Source organism: Rhineura floridana, chromosome 21 (assembly GCF_030035675.1).
Source record: "Rhineura floridana isolate rRhiFlo1 chromosome 21, rRhiFlo1.hap2, whole genome shotgun sequence".
Lineage (NCBI taxonomy): Eukaryota > Metazoa > Chordata > Lepidosauria > Squamata > Rhineuridae > Rhineura > Rhineura floridana.
In genome coordinates this window covers 20,625,791-20,646,717 of record NC_084500.1, presented here as the reverse complement: position 1 = coordinate 20,646,717, position 20,927 = coordinate 20,625,791, and the positions used below count along the sequence as shown (strand labels likewise).

The 20,927-nt window shown below is 46.6% G+C and overlaps 1 protein-coding gene across 3 annotated transcripts; it reads left to right on the top strand.

Annotated features, from left to right (window-relative positions):
• The first annotated feature begins 3,770 nt into the window (after positions 1-3,770).
• On the top strand, positions 3,771-20,715 carry YWHAE (tyrosine 3-monooxygenase/tryptophan 5-monooxygenase activation protein epsilon). Of its 3 annotated transcripts, XM_061605457.1 has the most exons (7): positions 4,342-4,531; positions 8,128-8,327; positions 10,991-11,097; positions 12,055-12,261; positions 12,748-12,884; positions 18,136-18,181; positions 19,225-20,715. In XM_061605457.1, exons 1-6 carry the CDS (start codon positions 4,417-4,419, stop codon positions 18,141-18,143), a joined length of 774 nt encoding a protein of 257 aa, XP_061461441.1. In that variant the 5' UTR covers positions 4,342-4,416; the 3' UTR covers positions 18,144-18,181; positions 19,225-20,715. The 3 variants fall into 3 exon arrangements, with proteins under 3 accessions (XP_061461442.1, XP_061461441.1, XP_061461440.1); XM_061605458.1 differs by lacking the exons at positions 4,342-4,531; positions 18,136-18,181 and adding an exon at positions 3,771-4,031; XM_061605456.1 differs by lacking the exon at positions 18,136-18,181 and having other exon boundaries at positions 4,347-4,531.
• The last annotated feature ends 212 nt before the right edge of the window (positions 20,716-20,927 follow it).

The window sequence follows — 20,927 nt, the reverse complement described above, 5'->3', positions numbered from 1 at the left end:
TGCTTTGTAATTGATTCTGAGACGTTCCTAGTTCTCAACAATAATTTTTATAGCTTCAGTTATTCACTACTTAGAACACTCAACTTTTGTACTAATATTTCCCAGGATGCTTATTGGCAAATGCTTTTTGACACAATACCTCTAGATAAAGGATATCCATCAAGAGGCAACAGTTCATCCTATGCACTTTGGCCTAAATGTGCCAAACAATAGATTTGTGATCAGAATGGATTGTAGGTGCATGGGCAGTGTTTGTAAAGAAGGCTTTTCTTCCTAAATGATAAAAGAACTAAAATAGTGGGGCATTATCAGTTTAGGCTTTTAACAAGTAATGATGGAATGAAGGCCATGTGTGTTTTGGGAGGGCCTACAGCAGTATACACTGCGGCACATTAGATCAGTAACATGTCAGAAAGAACATTATTCCTTCTCTTGTGTTTAAGTGCAGTGGCTTTAAAGGGAAAGTCCTGGGGTCAAAGGCAGGGATGGGGCGGGGAGCGAAAGCTCCTGGGCTTCCAGGCAGCGCCAGAGTCACTGCTCCCTCCAAAGCAAACTGATTGCAAATCTGTGACTGCACCATACAGATTTTAGCAAAACACTCTGTTCCTGCTATATTGATAATTCAGGCTGGGAGATTATGTTAGTTCTGAGAACTGACTGTGCTTGTCGCCAACCTAGATCATGCTTCTAAAATTACTGGGCAAATAATGAATATAATCAGTTGCCATCATGGGTTTATTGGGTTTACATAGGGAGGGGGATTTTTTATTATTATTGCTCTGCTCCTTAACTGGAATTTAATAGTTGAGATCTGTTAGATTCTCTCTGAAGTTTACCAATTCCTCTACAACGTATGTCTTTTTCTTCTTCCAGCATTCCCTCTAAGACAACATAACTCCTTATTAAACAGCTTCAAGGTGCATGGTACATTCTTAAACACACAGGACTTTTTTCTTTTAGTAGCTTCTCTTTGACACTGCTAAATTTTTATGGGAACTATATTTTACAAAGTAATGCAAGAATTTTTATGAAACCTTATGAGCTGCATTTTAAACACAAGTATAGGTGTTACACCCTATTTCAGTTTCAAACTGACCAGCTTGTCCAGATGAGTAATAGGTGAGCCAGCTTGTGCTGTAAGGCGTGCGAAACACCTGTGACTCTCCAGATGTGGTGGAAGTCCAGCCCAGCTGATGGGAGTCATCATCCAGCATCTAGAGGACCATAGATGCTCCCCACCCAGTGCTCTGAGTAATGTGGGGGAAATCCCTGTGGTTGATTACACGATTGTGGTGGAAGTCTGAAATCTGTGTTCCTTGGGTGACAGAAAAGCAAATTTGCATTTGTTACAATGTCCATACCGCTTGAGGCTGGAAGGCAAAGTAGCATCAATGAAATTATGCTCCTGGACAGGATCGGAGGCTACTTTTTCCTTAAGTGTTCTGAAGCTCCTTTCTTGATAGTCATTTCAAAGACTTGAGACCATCACTTGGTCAGTGTTGGGTGGTTAAATCTGGCTTAAAGCTTGGTTAACTTTCAAAGGTCTGTAAGAGCACCCTTGGCTGCTCTGTTTTTATTCCTTGGGGCAATTTTGCATTGGTGTACTCTTAGAATGGGCAGGCTGCAGCTGTTTCTATCCATCTAAGTCAAGCCCAGCTTTTCATACTAAAACCTGCTGTGGTTTACTCTTGTTAATCTGTTGGAATTCTTAATACTGCAAGTATTTTAATCTTTAATAACCCACCACTTGAAAGAAAAATACTAGGTAAACAAACCTGAATCACAAACATATGTAAAAATGTTCCACTGTATTATATAACACTACACACTTTTTTGACAGTTAATTTTTGTAGCATGTAATTGACATGTGCATACTAAGTGAAGTAAATAAAAATGTGAAAAAATGTTATTTGTGACTCATTGCCTTAACGATAAAGCAAATGTGGGTATGTGATATTTAGGATGATTGTAACATGCATCCCAATCTGTTCTTACATGCTTTGCATGTCAGGATCACTCTCTGTGTAGAAATAGGATGCAAAGTTAGTGTTAAAAGTATGTGTCCCCAAAGTAGATCACGAGACAATCCATGGCTCTTCTTGGTGGCCTGTTCGTGGGGACTGGCAGTCAAAGAGTAGCATACAACTTGGGTGACCTACACTGCATTTTAGAGATAAAAACAAAATTTGTCTGTTTTTCCTGTTGGTGGTTGGAAGCAAGTGAGGCCGACACAGGAGATTGAAGTTAGATGTCGTGCCCATGCCATTGAATGCTGAACACTTGTGCCATCAGGCACCCGGTCATGCCCACCATACAGAGAGCTGACCTGCAGGCCGAGGGAGGATCCACCACCACTGTTATGTGCCTTCAAATGGATTACGACTTATGGCGACCCTATGAATCGGCGACCTCCAAGAGCATCTGTCATGAACCACCCAGTTCAGATCTTGTAAGTTCAGGTCTGTGGCTTCCTTTATGGAATTAATCCAACTCTTGTTTGGCCTTCCTCTTTTTCTACTCCCTTCTGTTTTTCCCAGCATTATTGTCTTCTAGTGAATCCTGTCTTCTCATGATGTGTCCAAAGTACGATAACCTCAGTTTCATCATTTTAGCTTCTACTGACAGTTCTGGTTTAATTTGTTCTAACACCCAATTATTCATTTTTTTCGCAGTCCATGGTATGTGCAAAGCTCTCCTCCAGCACCACATTTCAAAGGAGTTGATTTTTCTCTTATCCGCCTTTTTCACTGTCCAACTTTCACATACATACATAGAGATCGGAAATACCATGTTCTGAATGATCCTGACTTTAGTGTTCAGTGATACATCTTTGCAATTGAGGACCTTTTCTAGTTCTCTCATAGCTGCCCTCCCCAGTCCTAGCCTTCTGATTTCTTGACTACGGTCTCCATTTTGGTTAATGACTGTGCCAAGGTATTGATAATCCTTGACAAGTTCAATGTCCTCATTGTCAACTTTAAAGTTACATAAATCTTCTGTTATTACTATAGTCTACCACTAGTGAAACATTTTTGAACCACAGCTGAAAACATCTGTTGCCCAGGACTGCAACCTTTCATCAGTTATTAACTGGCTAGATTAATTGTTTAAACACTTCTAATTGATTACAATGACATCCCCAATTAATTGGACAGGGTTTTTGTTTACCGCAACTACTTTTGACAAATACTACAGTGGCAAGCCCCATCTTGTGTGGGAGAGATGCCTCTTCTAAGGTGATGCTTCCCCTGCGGTCTATCCCATAATTTAAGTCTAAAACAGGGAGAGAATGCTTCTGAGTTCAGCACTGCTGGCTCGTACCCATAAACACATTTATGCAAAAACAAGGGAGTTCTCTTGGAGCACCCTAACCACTAGCAGATGTCTTGCGGCACACGTTTTGGTGGACTGAGGTCCAATTCTTCAGGTGCATCAAGTCGGGGGTCACTCACTGCGGTTCTTGCACCCTGCCTTGTGGACTTCAGGGGCCCTGACTTTAAGCTATCAAGTTGGGCATCCTTCCCGGGCACCTGCCTCCGGCTCCTTTTGCCGCACTTTTCTTCAGTATCAGCTGGCTTGTAACAGAATTGAGCCCGCGCACCACGGCTCCAACTGGGTGCACTAGCTCCATCTTCCGATGGCCCTCCCTGCCTTCTCATTGACTATAAAGTCAGTATGTCCGCGGGCGGGACTCGAACCCGCCGCCTCCGGCTCCCAAGTGGCGCCTCAGCCGGCGCCTCCTGACGTGCGGCGGTTGCTAAGGAGCCACTGTTGCTGTGGAGGGGGAGAGCGCGCGCAGGGCGTTGCGCACGCGCGTGCGACCCAAAGTTCCCGGATGTAGCGGGAGGAGGCGCTGCCGCCATCTTTGCCCGGAGAGCAGCGAGAGCTGATCGTGGCTGAGCCCCCCCCGCCGGACCATCGGTCTCCATCCGCCCCGCGCAGCCCCTGCCGCCCTCGCCCGACGGACATGGACGACCGGGAGGACCTCGTCTACCAGGCCAAGCTCGCCGAGCAGGCCGAGCGTTACGATGGTGCGCGCGGGAGGGGGAGGAGGAGCGGCGGCGGCAGCGGCGATGATGAGCTAGAGGGAGGGAGGACGGTGCCGCCGCCGAGCCAGCAAGGGGGGGCGGGGGGCTGGCTGGCTGGTTGAGGGGAGCGCCGGCCACAAAATGGCGGCCCAGGCAGGCAAGGAGGCCGGCAAGACGGGGCGGGCGGGAGCGGCGGCGGGGGGGCGCTCACAAAATGGCGGCCGCGCGCGCGCCAGGAGGAGGCGGCGGCGGCGGAGGATAAGAAAGGGGCGACGGACGGGAGGGGCAGGGCAGGACAAAAGCTCCCCCCCGGCTGGGCGGCGTAGAGGGGTGTGGCGGCGGCGGCGGCCCGAGAGAGTGGAGCCGAGCGGCCCGCAGAGAGCCCGGGATGTGTGTGTGCACGGCCTCAACCCAATCCAGGGGAGCGGCTGTGCTCCGGGAGGGGCTGGGGAGGCTCCACCTCTGGCATCGGTGGGTCCCTCTTCCTCGGGCACCCCCCGCAGGTGAGTGGGGACGCGCGCCCCCCCTTCACACGCCCGCAAAATGACGGGCCCGGGGGGCGCTTGGCTCGCTTTCTTGGGACTCGGCCTCGTTGCACGCGCGGGGACCGACTCCCGAGGAAACGCACTTGCGGCTGCCCTGCCTGTGGTGGACAGGGACGCTCCCTCGCGAGGGCGGCAACCCTTCTCTCGCTCGCAGGGCAGTTTTGTGCCATCGTCCCGCTGGGGAGCAGTGGGAATCGGTCCGTGAAGCTGGGCGCCGCTGAGGTGCAGCCCCTGCTCCTTGCTGGGGGATTGAAGAGGCAGGAGTGCCTCGGCGGTGGTATTTTCGCTGTAAACATTTAAAACAAATGCTGCGTTAAAGTCGGGAAGCAAAAGGAGCAGGAGTCTCCTCCTCACATCACAAAGCTCCTTATTCAGTTTCAGACCCTGAAGGGGGTGAGTCTGTCCCTGGGGTAGATTTCAAATGTCACAGTGGAGAGTGTGTCATACCTGGAAGACAGGAGTGCTTGTGCAGGTGCCATTCCCCCCTTGGAGTCCTTGGGGAAGGGCTGTCACACAGTGGTGGAGGATCTGCTTTGCATGCAGAACGGCCTGAGTTCAGTCCCCAGCAACATGTCCACATGGAGCTGAGAGAGGCTCCTTCTCTGAAATCCTGGAGAGCCATTGCTCCAGTAAGTGTAGACAGTACTGAGGTAGATGCACCAGTGATCTGAGTTTCCCTCTTTAAAGCTGGGTGGGTTGGTCTGTCTAGGGCAGGAAGGCTGTCAGAGAAGGAAAGCTGCCTTCAGCTTGTAATCTTTTGGAGAAAGGTGGCCTCTGCTCATCCCATCCTGCCTGTGAGGGCTGTACTTAGAATAGAAGGAAGGCACCTGGTTGGCCACTGAGAACAGGATGCTGGACTAGATGGGCCACTGGCCTGATCCAGCAGTCTCTTCTTATGTTCTTATGAAGGTTGTCTTTCTTTAAAACTAGCTGGGCAGTTGGGAATAAGACGGGTGGCCACTTGGCACATGGGGCTCCTAGCAGGCTCCTTGCTGTCTTAGCCTTGTGCCTTTCCACAACGGCTGTGGGGCACAGACCATTGAAGTGACCCTTTTTCTACTCTTCAAACATGTTGTCCAGAAGTGCCATATGGTTTATCCTGTGCCTGGGTGGTCTCATTTTGAGCAAAGTTACAAAGCCTAAAAGCTCTGTATAGCTTGTGGCCACTGCAAGAGTGTATTGGGTTGACGCTTTTTCTAGTTCCCCAGTTTGCGTGGGATGTTAAGGCTGATCTGACATTTTATTTCGCCTTGCACACCGCATCAAAACCACGGTAGACTGACTGTCAAAGACCCCTTGCAGGACACGGGAGTTGAGCATGGCAGGCTCTCTTTCCCTTTCCCCCACCCCCAGTTACAGCTGCTCTCCTCTGTAACAGCAAAAGGTATATAGGAGTAGAGGAGGCTGCCTGAACGTGTCAGCCCATCTAGCTCAATGTGGTCTATGCCAACTGGCAGCTGCTCCTCAGGGCTTCAGGCAGGAATGTCTCCCAGCCCTGCCTGGAGATGCCATTGGGGATTGGACCTGGGACCTCCCACATGCAAAGGAGAGGCTCTGCCACTGAGCCACGATGGGCCTTCCCTGTAAGGTTGAAGATTCTTGTTGAGCAGTCGGCCTTTCCTGACTTGGAAACCAAAATCTGTTGGGACAGATTGCTTCTGTTCTCTTTGAGGTATAATCCCCAGAAGGACCAGGTTTGGTAATTGGCGTGTTGTCAGAATACAGACCCAATGCTGAGGAGCATCTGTTGCCTTCGAATGTAACGGTTCATGGAACCTCTGTCCCAGCCTTCCTTGGGCTACAGCTTCCATCAGCCCCAGCCAGGGTGGCAAGAGATCGGGCTGATGGGAGTTGTGGTCTAACAATGCCTGGCGGGCACTGGGTTGAGGGATGCTGCACTGCAACAACCGGTGTGCTAGCAGCTCTCCTGTTAGGAGTGCATGGCTGCATGGAAGAGCAGAGCGTGGCTCAATCCTAGATTGCCTCTGCATAGGCCAGCAGACTGTCCACAAAGAACATATCCCTGGGATACTGGTAAGCTTTTAGCTGGCTGTCCCCTTTCACATAGGCTGCAGAGTGAGTGATGTTGCGTCTGGGTCAATTTGGGCTCCTCAGTCGTGACATGCTGAAATTTGCATTGTTGAATCACAGCCATTCCTTACAGAGCAAAACTCTGGCCTCCTTTTTGCAGAACAGTGTGGAAATGGTGTGGGCAGCATGTGATGAAGATATTGAACCTTTTTCCACGGGGACTTTAGGCAGGACTTGAGTGGCTCCCACAGTTCCCTGTCACTTTTCCAGGCTGTTTCCTTTTCTTCAGACTAGGAGCTGGGGAGGGGATCTTCCTAGTTGGGGGAGGAGGGGAAGATTGTGGCTTGTTCTTGTGTGGCATTTGGAGCTTTTATGAAGCGCTGTGCGAGCCTAGGAGTAACGCACCAGACCACCCCTGCTCCAAGCTTCAGAAGTGCAGTGTGAGGTCAAGGACTCCCGCCCTTTGGCATTTGGCTCCATAGTAAGGCATGAAAGGGCAGCACACCTTGAAGGTGCACTGAAGATAGTTAATTGACAAATGTGTTTCAGGTTAGAGCACTTCCTCAACTCTAGAAACCTGATACGCATACAGCCTGTTAACATCTGTTTTTAAAATCACCCCTAAAGAAGAGTATTATGTGCCCCCTTTTTCTTACTGCATTTGGTGCCTCCTCCTTTCCTCTACTAAAGACAGCTAACATGATTGACTCCTGCTTCTTAACCTTTCTGGTGCTCGTGTCTCTGCCTTCTTCCCCTCCATATTTAGAAACTTGTATTTTGCAAGCAGAAAAAATGATGCCGTGTAAACATGTGACAACAGATATCGGAATACAATCTGGGCATTTTCATCACTGTTCTCCCAACATGTATCTGGCTCTGTATGGGTTGGAATGTCTCTCTCTCGTAGACCAGATCATGAGGCCACGCTGCTTGCAGTGATATGTGGTGGTTGCCCCAAAGCACTCTTGCATGCAAGTGGCAGTGGGGGGGGGCTGGAAGAAGGGGTTTTCCCATCAACCTGTATCTAATTTGGGGTTGGCTGCTATCTTGGTGCTCTGTTTTTCGCTCTGGTTGCTTTGCTGCAGTGTCTATAAATCTGCCACAATGGAGACTCCTGCTGCTATTCTGCTACAGGTGCACGAGCTGGAAGAGTCTTGAGGGCTGACAACATTGCCCTGGAGCTTTGTAGTTCAGTATGACAAGGTGCAGTTCATCAGAGCACTTTCCCGACTGACACAGTTGTAGCATATTGAATGCAAAATGAGAGTGCCTAGGTCAGAACAATTGTACCGTTTGAGTTCTGGCAGATACATGTGAAGTGATGCTTGTGGTGCAAAATTGTTGTTTGCCTCCTACATTCCTGCCTGCCATGCTCAGATTTGGCCAGACTGACCTTATTAATTCAAGACCAAACTGAGTCTCGTTTGTTAAAGGTCAGATTCTGGACTTGGGTTATCAGCAGTTTTAGGACCTGGAGAGCAACGGTGTTGAAACACGTGAAGACACGCATATTCTTTCTTTAGAAATGGTTGAGTCCATGAAGAAAGTGGCTGGAATGGATGTTGAGCTGACAGTCGAAGAAAGGAACCTGCTGTCTGTTGCATACAAAAATGTGATTGGTGCCAGAAGAGCTTCTTGGAGAATAATCAGCAGCATCGAACAGAAAGAGGAAAACAAGGGTGGAGAAGACAAATTGAAGATGATCCGGGAGTATCGGCAAATGGTGAGTGCTGGGAAGACCAGGGCCGCTTGGCCTCTTCCAGGGTAGTTGGCGAGTGTTGCAGCCCCACATGTACATAGTACTGGAGGGCTTCTAGGGGCTACAGGGCAGTTCCTAGCAGTAGCATGAGCTTAGATGGCTCGCTGTAACTTCCCCAGCTGCAGAGCCGTTATGTCTAGGGCGGCCCACAGGCTAAGGGTTGCTTCACAGCGTCTGTGTCTTCCTTGCAACTCAAGGCGCACTTGAGCTCCTCCTTGACCTGGGCAGCTCCTCTCTGCCTGTTCCAGTCGATGTGCTGGGCATAAACCTTGAGGAAGGGAAGGGCTATGTGACGGGAGCTCTGGCTCTGTCCATGCCTGTCTTCACTTCAGGTTCACAGGTTACATCTCAAGCACATATTTCCTTCTCATCTGGGTAGTAAATCAGTCGGGACTGGAGTTCATACTAACAGCTGTGCCATTAACACATGAGATTTGAGGGAAGCCTAAGCTTCGTAGATATTCCAAAGGGGGTAGAAAGCTCCAGAGCAAAAGTGGCTGTACCCGAGAGCGTGATGTTGCACATCTTGCTTGTTTAAACTGAGTTCTGTAACAGAGCAAGACCCGCTGTAGTGGTGAGACACCTTTCCTGTTTGGACGCAGATCATGGCCTGGACTTCCGGGAAGGGACCGTCTCGGTTGCTTCCCCAGGAGTCCTGAGAGGTTCAGAAAATGGGATTCTAATCACAGCAATACTTCACGGATGGAGGGCAGCCGTTCATTAGATAGGAATAAAAAGCCATCTGAAACCTCATAGATAAGCTTGTGTCTGTCCTTTTCTGTAAGTTAACCGTACATTTATCTGAACATAGCTGCCAGTTTCATGGGTTGGCTGTGAATTTTTTCTTCATTATTTTCTTATATTTGTAACCCTGTAACAAAAGATCACAGGCTGACTGACAGATAAAACAAGGAGGCAATACATTGTATACGATGCACTAAAATCAGCTTTTAAAATTAAAATCATGGACAAGTCTAAACAAAGAGAGGAGTAAAACATACAAAAGGAGAACAATGTATCTTCTCCATAGCATGCATAGGTTTTGTTAAAGCTTCTGTTACATTCTTCCTTTTATGTCTGTCTGTCTGCCTCTCTCTCTCTCTCTCTCTCTCTCTCTCAAAGGGTTATATCTAATTCTGTTCTCATGGAAGGCTCCTTGATCTATAGGAGGGTGCTGTGATTTGGGGGGAATGGAGGTGAATTTTGCTCCATCCCCTTTCCCTCTGCACCCTCATTCCCAGATGTGCTCCAGTGAGATCCTTTGGGACAGCATTGGAGGGTGGGGATGAGGGCCTGCAGGAGAAAGGGGGGATTGCAACAATCACATTCCTCTATTCCCTTATTGTGGAAGCACCTGCCGGAGCAAAGACTGGAGGAACACAATTGGATACCCGTCCCTCGGTGTGTGAGCTTTTCCTCGTTGGGAATGCTTGCCTGCTTCTTGGTTATTTTGGTTGCTGTATTCTGAAACCTTTTTGAAACGAGATAGTCAGTCCCATACCTGCATTCCAAACACAGACACGCCATCCATTTATATAATGCATTATTGATATCTATCCCTATCCTCATAATATCCAACATCCAGTTTGTCTTGACTGCTATTGCTCTGAGTTTTTATTTGAGCACCACTACAACCCAAGGTCCAAGTGGTCTCATTTTCTTATGATTGCAGAATCTGTGGGGTGACGTTTGTGTTGGGGGGATGGGGTGCATGGGTGGATCTTTTGTCTGACACCCAAATCTACAAATGAGTGTGCCTTTGTAGAAAGATGATGGGAACCCATTCGTCTTGAATCATAACTGTGGAAGGCCTCAGCCTAATGAAGACGCCTAATAATGGGCATCTAGTAGTCTGCACTGGAGCACAATAAAGAATTTGCATCTTGGGAAAATCATACTGTGAAAGGTTCCCCAGATTTTTAAAGGGCTCTGAATATTCAGTTCATAACAGCAGACTTTTTGTTGAATTGCTAGGTAAAAGAGAAAGTAACCTGCCCAAGTGGTCAGTGTGGGAAATAGGGAACAGAGTGTATTATTATATTACAGTGTTCAATTGGGCATATACCTGTAGTACAGTAAATAACAGACACTTGAGTATTGGACCGGTTCCTGCATGCCAAGGAGTTTGGGCCAGTCACTGGAAGGATTTGGCTGTGAGCAACAACTGGGAGAAAAGTAGCTAGAAGACTTCTCCTCTACAGGCTTGCATGTTGAGATCTGTGTGACACTTGATGAAATGTGTACCCTGGAATGAAACTAGCCCTTACCTCTCCTCTCCTCCCGCAATCCCTGGCTCCAGAGGTGTGAAGCATGGTAGCGGGGACCAACTGGCAGCCAGGATGTTCCTTTGTTTCAGACCCTCCATTCTGCCACTGTGCAACAAGGTGGCCTTCCTCTCCTGGGTGGTGTGTTGGCAAGGTCAGTTGGGAAATCCTAGAGTAAAAAGCTTTGTCTGGACTGAAGGCAGGGGGGTGCATCCTTTTTCAAAAGCTGACTCAAAAAGGCCAGAGCAGCAAGAGGGTACTTTGGAGGGTTGTTAGTAGTATTAATTTTTTTATAAAGCTAGACAATTTTATTTATTCATTGGCAGTAGCTGTCCTCTCTTAATTTTTTTTTCCTCTCTCAAGGTTGAGACTGAATTGAAGCTAATCTGTTGTGATATTCTGGATGTACTGGACAAACACCTCATTCCAGCAGCTAACACTGGCGAATCCAAGGTTTTCTATTATAAAATGTAAGTGATCTACTATACCCCATTGCGTGAAATGGAGAAGGTGCCTTAACTGTGATGTTTGTAGAACAGGTATACCCAAAGGAGATAGGCTCTTCCCTAGATAAGTGAAATTTTGGGGCCACTCCATCCCCTGCCCCTTCTAGAAGTAAATATTTGGAGGGAAATTGAGATATTTGCAGCATTATTTTCTTACCAGTTCATATCTATAACTTTAAGAACATACAATGAATATGAAATATGAGTATTATGAAAAGGCCTCTTTAGTGGCCCCTGGCTGTGAAATGCTTTCTTCACAGAGGAACGCCTGACACCGTCTCTGTCCATCTTCAGGCTCCAGGCAAAGACCTTCACTCAGGCCTTTGGCCCTTGATGTGTGCTGTCCTAGTTAATCATTTTTGTTATTTGATGAGTTTTAAGGATTAATTGATTATTATGTGTGGTTTTTAACATATTGATAAATTTTGTTGAGTGTCCGTGTTTTATCTGTGATTATTACCTTACATTTGTGTATATTTTAAGTATGCTGTAAGTCGCCTAGAGGCTGTTTGGAATTAGGTGACCAACAAAAATAATAATAGCTATGACATGCATGAATTAGAACATAAAATGGGTACTATAATCTTTATTGAATTTTATGAATGCATTCCTTTTGTTCAGACAGTAATTACAAATATATCCAGGGTAGGAGATGAAGCACCTTCCCCTAAGATACCAAATATTTATTGGGTTTTGTCAGTTTGAAAAATGGGGGGAAGTTGCCTTTAAGTCAGAAACTGCTAGGATTGCAGTAAACGAAAGGAAATTGTATTATTTGTGCTTAAAAATTGTCTTCTCTCCGCAGTCATTAGTTTGCGTAGCTCTGTTTAGAGATTCTGTATGGAATAATATACCAGGTCCCAGAGCAGCCACTGATGCAGGCCATGTTTCCTCCCTTTTCTTTTCTCCCCACCTGCCCAGGAAAGGGGACTACCACAGGTATCTTGCTGAGTTTGCCACAGGAAATGACAGAAAGGAAGCAGCCGAGAACAGCCTGGTGGCTTACAAAGCTGCTAGTGATATTGCAATGACAGAACTTCCTCCAACACATCCCATCCGCCTAGGACTTGCCCTCAACTTCTCTGTTTTCTACTATGAAATTCTTAATTCTCCTGACCGTGCCTGCAGGTGAGGATCACCCCGTGTGGAACAGGCAAGGGTTTTTTCCCTTGAGGCAGCTTCCAGTCTACTTGAAAAATAGCAAGGGACAGAAGTTGTTAGAGGAAAGCTCAGGTATGTGCAGGTTAAGATTTCAGCTGCCACTACTTCAGAATCTCTGGGCCTGCCCAAGTGAGCAGCCAGATATACACATTAAAGTGTTCAATACACCTGTGGCCTTAATCCAGTGTTTAAACTTCCCTCCATCACTTGGGGCTTGCTGTTCTGCAGAGCAGCAGCTTGTGAGAAGGATCCAATGGAGTCATAACGGGCTTGGTCACATTTACCTCATGAAACTGTGTAGAGGGATAAAATTGTAATATAAGCTAACTTGGTGGTGAAGGGTATAAGTGAGAAGCAAAGGTGCAGGGAATCCTGACAGTGCTGGAAACATGGGGGATGTTGGTATCTTGGAATGTTCTACCACTCTTGATTGTATTGTATGTCTTATTGTAGGTTGGCAAAAGCAGCTTTTGATGATGCTATTGCAGAACTGGATACGCTGAGTGAAGAAAGCTATAAGGATTCTACACTTATCATGCAGTTGTTACGTGATAACCTGACACTATGGACTTCAGATATGCAGGGGGATGGTGAGTATCTGATGAGTCAGCAGCCTGAGTCTTAACATGAGAGAAAATTAGTGGGACAAAATGTTGCAGAGGAGGTCGTGGCTGCAGACAGCCTAGAATATGAGTGCCATCATACTGTTCAGAGGAGGAGGATTTGAGGAGTGGAGAAGAGATCCATGATAATATTTTCAGCCCCAAACCTGAATATATTATTTCTTATATAGTGGAGGGACACCGTTCTGGAGATGGGAAGCACTTCCCTCGAACCCTAACCCCCTTTTCCCTCTGAGATTTTTAGTGTAAGCTGCCAGACAATATGCTATCTTGTTGTTTTTCTCCAGTTTCTTCTAATTCACAATTTTGCATGCTTCTGCATACCTAAGGAGCCCCCACCCAAGTATGTAGAAGGCACAACATTATTTTTGGGGTGGCAGGTCATTTCTTTTCCAAGTTCAACCACTTGTATTTGCTGTTAGGGGCGACAATTGATGTGGCAGTGTAGCCTCCCTTCCTAACAGGCATGCTCTTGTTCAGGGTGCTGGCCAGCCAGGACTTTGTCCAAGATGCTTTAAACTGTAAAGAGCTGAAGCAGGCCATTCCACACAACCCCACCCCTGCTCCAATTTTCCATTTTTCTCTTCCTCGTACGCTCATCGTTCTGTGACTGTGACGCCTGCTGAGTCCTCAATGGGCTGGGGGTTTTTGGGTGGGGGGAATGGGTGCCATCTTTGGGGCTTTTTTTTTAATTGCACTCCTGGGGGCCTCTGGCTCCTCTGAGCATTCTGATACTTCTTGTTCAATGGTCCAGTTTTTGCTATTACAGTGAGTGTTGATCTCTGGGGTGGTATATATGAGGAGGATAATGTGGTTTTGTGGGGTGTTCAGTTTTGATGGGCCTCATATGTAATGAAGTATTGTATTGGGTCTGGGAACCATGTTTTTTTATTCATTCACTATGAATATTATCAAAAATAATTTCTCTAGGCAATGGAAAAATACAATGGGTACAAAATAAGGTTAAAGCAACAGAAATGCAGTAAATTCAACACTGACTCCAAACCTAGCATTAAAAAATGAACAAATGCTGTGGCAGCAAAACATTTAACACAAATAAAAAGAGCTTTAAAAGCCACACCATCAAAGATTAAACCAACCACCTGTGATCGTGAGCGTCCTCCAGCTCCAGGGTGACTGGGATCCCAAGGAGAGACCTTTCTTTCATAGAGCAGCCATTAGTCAATTTCTCCACTTAGCTATGAAGGTCTATTCCTGCTTGTCAGTCTCTCTGGCTTTCGATAAATTGACCATTGTATCATCCTGGACCAGATCTGTGGAATGGGGATTGGAGGTACTGTGTTATGGTGGTTCCAGTCCCACCTAGACCAACTCCAGAGAATAGCATTGGGAGACTGCTTTTCGGCCCCCTTCCAGTTACTCTACAGGGTGACGCAGGACACTATTTTATCCCCAGTGCTATTTAATATGTATATAAAGTCACTGGGAGTGGGCATTAGGAGTTTGCGTGCAAGGTGTCACCAGTCTGCTGATGACATTTAGCTCACTTTCTTCCTAACATTGGAATAAGGAGAGGCCATGTGGGTCCTCGACCGGTGGCTGGACACAGTGGTGGGGTGGATGTGGAAAAATAGCTGAGCTTGAATCCTGGCAATGAGGAGGCACTGTGGGGGATTGGCTCCTGAGTCTGAGAAATTGGTCAATTGCCTGCCCTGGATTGCACTCCCCTGAAGGAGCAGGTATGCAGTTTGGGGATGCTTCTGCATGCATCTTTGTCATTGGAAGCCCAAGTAGCCTCAGTGGCTAAAAGCACCTTATACCAGCTGCATCTGATATGATAGCTATGACCGTTCCTGGACCAGGGGACCTTGACCACAGTAGGTCAGGCGTGGGTTACTTCAAGATTGGATTACTGCAGTGCACTCTCTGTGGAGCTACCCCCGCACTTGACCCAGAAACTGCAGTTAGGGCAGAATGTTGCATCATGGTTGCTGACAGGAGTGAGACCATGTGAGCATATACCACTTCTGCTCAGAGATCTGTACTAGTTGCTGTTTTGTTACCAGGCCAAGGTCAAGGTGTTTCTTTTGGTATATACAGCCTGTAACAGCTTGGGACTGCCTTACACAATATGTGCCCTCTTAGATCCGTGGCGCTGGCACTGTTACAGGTGCCACATAATACTCCTGGTAAGAAATTGGGGTGTTTTAGTGTGGCAGCGCCTACCCTTCGGCACTGCCTGCTTATTGACATCAGACAGGCACCTGTGCTGTACTCTTTTTGGCCCCTGCTTAAAACGTGTAGATGTTGATGTGTTTAAATCTCTTTTTAGTATACAGTTGTTTTTAACTACTTGTTTTAAACTTTTTCGTTAATAATTTTAATATTTCTCGTAAACCTCTTGGACGTTTTATTACATTCAATCAGTCTATGAATTTTGTTAAGTATAAATAAATACATACTGACTCCATTTCTGTAAAAACTATGAAAAGGTGAGATGAGGAAGTTGTCTGGTCCCAGAGTACAGTTGTGAAGCTTGCATGATTTCTCTTGAGACCACCAGCATCAGAGTATTGCTTAAAAGGCCCACTGGCTTAATGTGTTTCCTCTTCAGTGTACTTTTGTGTGTTAAGCCGGCTCACACAGTTCCTTCTTGCAAGCTTGGTAAGTAGAGATGTTTCTGTTGGAGCCCTCACCACTACGTTGCACACGAAGGGGTGGCTGCAAGTGCTCCCCCAACAACCTACCATTCTCCACCCCGCCCCCCAGCACAAGTGCTTTCCTGTTTGAGGATTCTTCTCTGTCCTCCACATCCCAAGTGTGGCTTCACTTGGACATCTAGTTGATTCCAAGCTGAGAACTTGCCTAGAGAGAAAGTCCTGGAGGTCTGGCTCTCGCCAGTAGAGTGGATTGGCTTAAACTGGGGTGATCTAAAATTACTGTTTTGAGCCATAGCTTAAACCTCCAAAAGACAGAAAAAAATAAGCTTCTGTTTTTCAAATTAATATTTTTCCTGAAGAAGCATGCATTGCTGTAACTTAATTAAAACAGACCAGAATCGTAGTCCCAAATCTTTGACCTTGCTGCATAATTGCATCTGCTTAAGAGGGAGATGTCTATTTGCCTTACTCTCTACCTATGTAAAGATAAACTTTAGACAACAAAGGGTGCAGTTCTGTGTAAACATATTTGGAAGTTCCATTGAAGAATGTAGAACTTCTGGGTTACCATGCCAGATTGGATTTCAGATTGAGTTGAAACTAGTACCCAGAACTTCCAGCAAGCAAAAGATGGTATATTACTTGGCTGGTTCAGTCATAAATATGTTTAATTGTCGAGCTAGAAAAGGTAGCTGGAAGGCATAAAACCAACATAGGCTTGGTACATGATCCAAGTGACTTGCAGGAGGGCATCTCCTGGAACCAACATGGATAAAATCTGGCACCTTTCTCTTGGTTCCTGTCAGAAGCCCTTCCTCGTATATATTAACAGCAATCTCAGGTTGAGTGCTGGTCCTTATGAAACCCACACAAGAGGGAGGAGGGATCAGCATGTTCAAGGGAACCATGACGTTTGCAGAAGTACAGAATAACTTTAGCTTGCGGCCATGGAATGCTGATAAGAGGGTTATTTGCAAGGGGGTAAGAGGTAAGAAGGTCATAAGACGCAGCCTCATACCGAGTCAAAGTTGCTCCATCTAGTGCGATGTTATCTCCACTGGTGGCCAGTGCAAAGCAGGTGCTTCCCCACCATTGAGCGATGTGGGTCTTCCTTAGATGGACTAGATGTTTTTAATCCTGAGGGAGCTCTCCACACCGTAGTATGTGGTTGCGGATGCCACTGGAGTAATTGTGCTTAATCTCACATACTATCCCCCCATATTCTTTGGTAGTCAACAGATTGTGTCTATATGTGATAGCCAACCATTATTTCTACTAGCCATTGGGAAAATCAGAACATAATAAAAGTGCTCTAAGCATGTGGCCTTCCCCACCGAGGATGTGCAACATGCCCTTTCCCTGGCAGAATTCATGGAAAGGGCTTGTAGGGCGGGGGCCTTGCTTTTCTCTCCGTAGAAGTTGGGGACTGCCCCCCATGCCAGTGTACCACACACAGCTAGAGAACAGACCCCCCCCAAAGAAAAGGCCACACAGCAGCCCCTTGTGGTAAAATACTCTCCCTCCCTCCTTACCTGAGGCACTATTTTCATTGAACACCAAAGGGGACCTTCTGTCCAGCAGAAATGTGTCTTCTGGTGAAGCTAGTGTTTTCCTCCACAGAAGAAATCTATTTCTAGTTTTTCTGTCAATCCTCATTTTCTTTAAACTCTGTTTTAGAAACTCCATAACCTTTTTCTGGGATTGTGGGATAAGACATGGCAGCCAGGAGTATCCTCTTTTTTTAACAAAAATAAAAATATCTGTCCTGCTGTCCTGCATTATTTTCTCTGCATTGCTTACAGTATATTACAAATGCAACAATACAATATAGAATACAAGAAGCTAAAGTAAGGCTTTTGCCTGGAGCCTTTCCAGGGAGGGTGTTCCATAAGCAGACAGCCTGCCATCAGAAAGGGCCTTGCCCCAGCGGCTTCCCCCTCACCTGCTTTGAGAAGTGAAGGGACACCAAAGAGTAATCCACTGCTGCCTGGCTGCCTTTTGGGGGGGGCGGGGGGAGAGGATGCATACCAGGATCTGACTTGTGGGGCAACTTTGACAGGTGGGTGGGGCCATCACCTGTCAATCACCTGGTGTCATTATGACATCGCCTGATTGGCAGGCAGGTGAGCCCTGCTGGGAAAAGGGTTGCACAGCCAAGTCTGGAATAAACCCTGTCCTGCCACCCATCTAGTCCATCAGCGCTTGGGTGTGTTTGGGGATAATGGCTTCACAGACCGAATTGGAACTTGGGGAGGGGGGGGATGTGTTTGGCCGGGAGGATCTCCATCCTGTCACGCAATAATCACTCTTGGTTAAATGGCACATAGGGGGGAAAATGGCCCCTTTGACATGGGGGGCTCCACCTCTCAGTTATGGGTCGGAGTGGCATGAGGTGCTTTGGTGAAAAGTGACGGTCAGAGCACAGTGGTACTCCCAACTGTGCCTCCCACCTCCTGCTTTCCTGCGCACTGGTACAGTCTCCTAACAAGTAGTGTTGGCCTTCCCCTATCCCTGCCTCACGCTTTCTGTAAACACCATACTTCGGCTCATTTGTTACCTTTCTATAACTCCTGTTTTTCCCCTTTTTTGTTGTGTAGATTCTTAAAGGGAACTCCACCTGTTCATTTTCTAAAACTCTACTTTGTAAGTCTTCATGATTACTTGGGAAATTGCTTTCCTTTTCACTAATGGTTGTGTCCTGCTTGCATCTCTGACTCTATCAGGGCTATGCACTTACTCTTTTCTCCCCCCCTCCCCAATGTTTTATTTAAGGTCTGTTGGCCCTGGGCTTCTGGTTACCTGGGTGGACACTCTTAAATGCTTGCTCTCCAACCAGTATTCTAAACATTTCCCTGCTTCCTGCAATGGCAAACCTTAAATTCTTGCCAACTGGTTTCCTCTCGGCTTATTGTTTCATTGGCCCCATTGAAATGGTGTGGTATGTGTACATGCTCTCTCTAATGATGCATCCCTTCAGCTGTGACAAGAACGTCCTTAGAGTGCCAGAAGGGAAGGGTGCAGACAGGGCATTTTGGAAATCAAGCTCTTCTGCCCATTGATCTGACTACTGCATGTCTTGGGCTAGATTCAAGCCACGTTAGGTGTGTTCTTGTATTTAGAGATCCATGCTTGTGTGTGTAAGGCCACAACTGGTTGATGGCAGAGATCTGCTTTCATTGCATGCTTCAGTCTGAGCAGGCAAATTAACACCAAGCATGTGACCATCCTTGGTGAGAATTATCTTTTTAATAACATGTTGAAAAGGGCCGCTTGTATTGGAGTAGCAACGTAACAATTAAAATAGGATTTGCCCTCAACAGAGCAGGTTTGCAGGGTGGACTAACACTGTATTGCTGCATAAGCCACTGAAATGCAGGGTGTCACTGGCCACGGCTGTCCTAGTGAGGAAGAAGGAAGCAGCTTCTGCTGTGGAAGCTGTTTGGGTATTTTGGAAGCTTGTTTTGTTGTGGCCCTGTTGGAGCGTTTCCTAGCTCTGCAGGTGAGGCCATGCACTTTGGAGGGTGCTCTCGTGACTGCTGGCAACGGTGTGTCATGGTGCTGTGTGTATTACTATGACGGGCCAAGTTCTACAGAGAATCCTGGAGTCTGTAGGGATAGACCTGGATTACAGAGTATTTGCTGCTGTTGCACAGTCATAGCCTAACTTTATTGGTTTTTCTTCCCAGGTGAAGAACAGAGTAAAGAAGCGCTGCAGGATGTGGAAGATGAGAACCAGTGAGACATCAAGGCCAATAAAAGACCCCATCTTTGTCCCCCTTCTACCCCACCCACTCCCCATAAGCCCCTCAGTGTCCCTGGGAGCCATCTAATCTGACGTTTGTGATGGGTCCTAGAATTTAGGTTCCTACCCTGTTGGTTTTTTTACACAGTTGAAAAGTTCTTTAAAAGGCAAGAGTGAATGTCTGTGGATTTTACTGGTGCCAGCTTTCAGTTTCTTTAAGACACTAACCGGACTAGCTTCATAGAGGCTTTTTCTGCATCACTGTGTTGTCTTTTGTCCGTGTCGGAGGTGACATCTGGAAGCCATTAGAATTCTAGAGGAGGCATGTTGCACTTTCGAGTGCATGTGGTGGCATTTTTCATTTTTTATAATTGTTTAAACAATTTTATACCAGTGTTTAAAATTGGGTGTTTAGCTTGAAGTCACAGGTTTCATTGAAACAGTTCTTGTAGTGGTTTTGCTGTAAAAGAAAAAAACAAAACAAACAAAACAATCCAACTGTGCTGAGATGATGTTGCTGCAACAGACGGTGCTGGTAACGGTTCAACAATCCGTGGCTGCTCATTCTTGCCTTCTCTTTACTTTCCCTCCAAGCAGGTTAGCATTGACGGTGGCGTTGAAAGCCTGCATGCGTGTTCAATATTTTTCTCTCCCTCTCCCCTCCCCCTTCGCTAGCTCAACCTCTTTTGTTCAGTATGTGTAACTTGAAGCTAATTTGTACTACTGGATATCTGACTGGAGCCACAGATACAGGATCTGTATTGTTCTTACTGAAACACAGCATGGAATTAACATTAAACTTAAATAAAACAACCCTAAATTAAAATGATGCCAAATACTACTGCTACTTTACCCTGGTAAATGTTTGCAAGAGATGCAGACAGAACAAGTAGCAGGAAGAAAAGCGTGATTTGGTGGAAGAGATGCTGGCTGTAGCTTAACTAGAGGGCCCAAACAAGAATTTGTGCGTATCAATTAGTGGCTGTACACAGAGGACAAACTTGGGCACTGAACCAATTTGTGGTGGTTAGATCTGCTTAGTAATTGCAACTTGAGGAAATGTTTTTTTAATCAGTTAAACAGAGAGGGAGACACCCAGACTACTTGGTCAGAGTTTGTACTTGGGTTGAGCTAGAGGCCCTCTTGAAAACCAAGCCATGCTCACTTTTGTTTCTTAATGGCTCTGTTTTCTTTCAAAGTTCAGTCTGCTGTAAGCCACTTTCAGTCCGTTTGCTCACAAGCTGCCAAAACACTGAAAGGATTGTGGGGAAACCGCCCAAAAGTGTTCCTTTGCTGCTTCAGCCTCCTTCTCCTGCTAATGCCTTCTGCCATACCTCTGGTCTGAACTGTCTCCTTGCCTTTTAGCTTCATCTGGGCTGTCCCCTTTGACTGAGCAGCGAGTCTGTTAGATAAATAAAATACTGTGTAAAGATTCTCCACCTCAGACTGCTCTCTACTGAACCCTCTGAATAGTGGGAAATGTTTCAGCTCTGGTCCAGCATCTGGCAAGCCTGTCAGTCACCATCCCAATCCCAGCCTGGCAGTAAAGGAAGGGTTAGTCGTGTTTCATTAAAGCTATGTAACCCAGGCTTGGGGGGGGGGGGCAGGGCAGGAGGGTGAGACGTTAAACAGCGTTTCCCTCTTGAA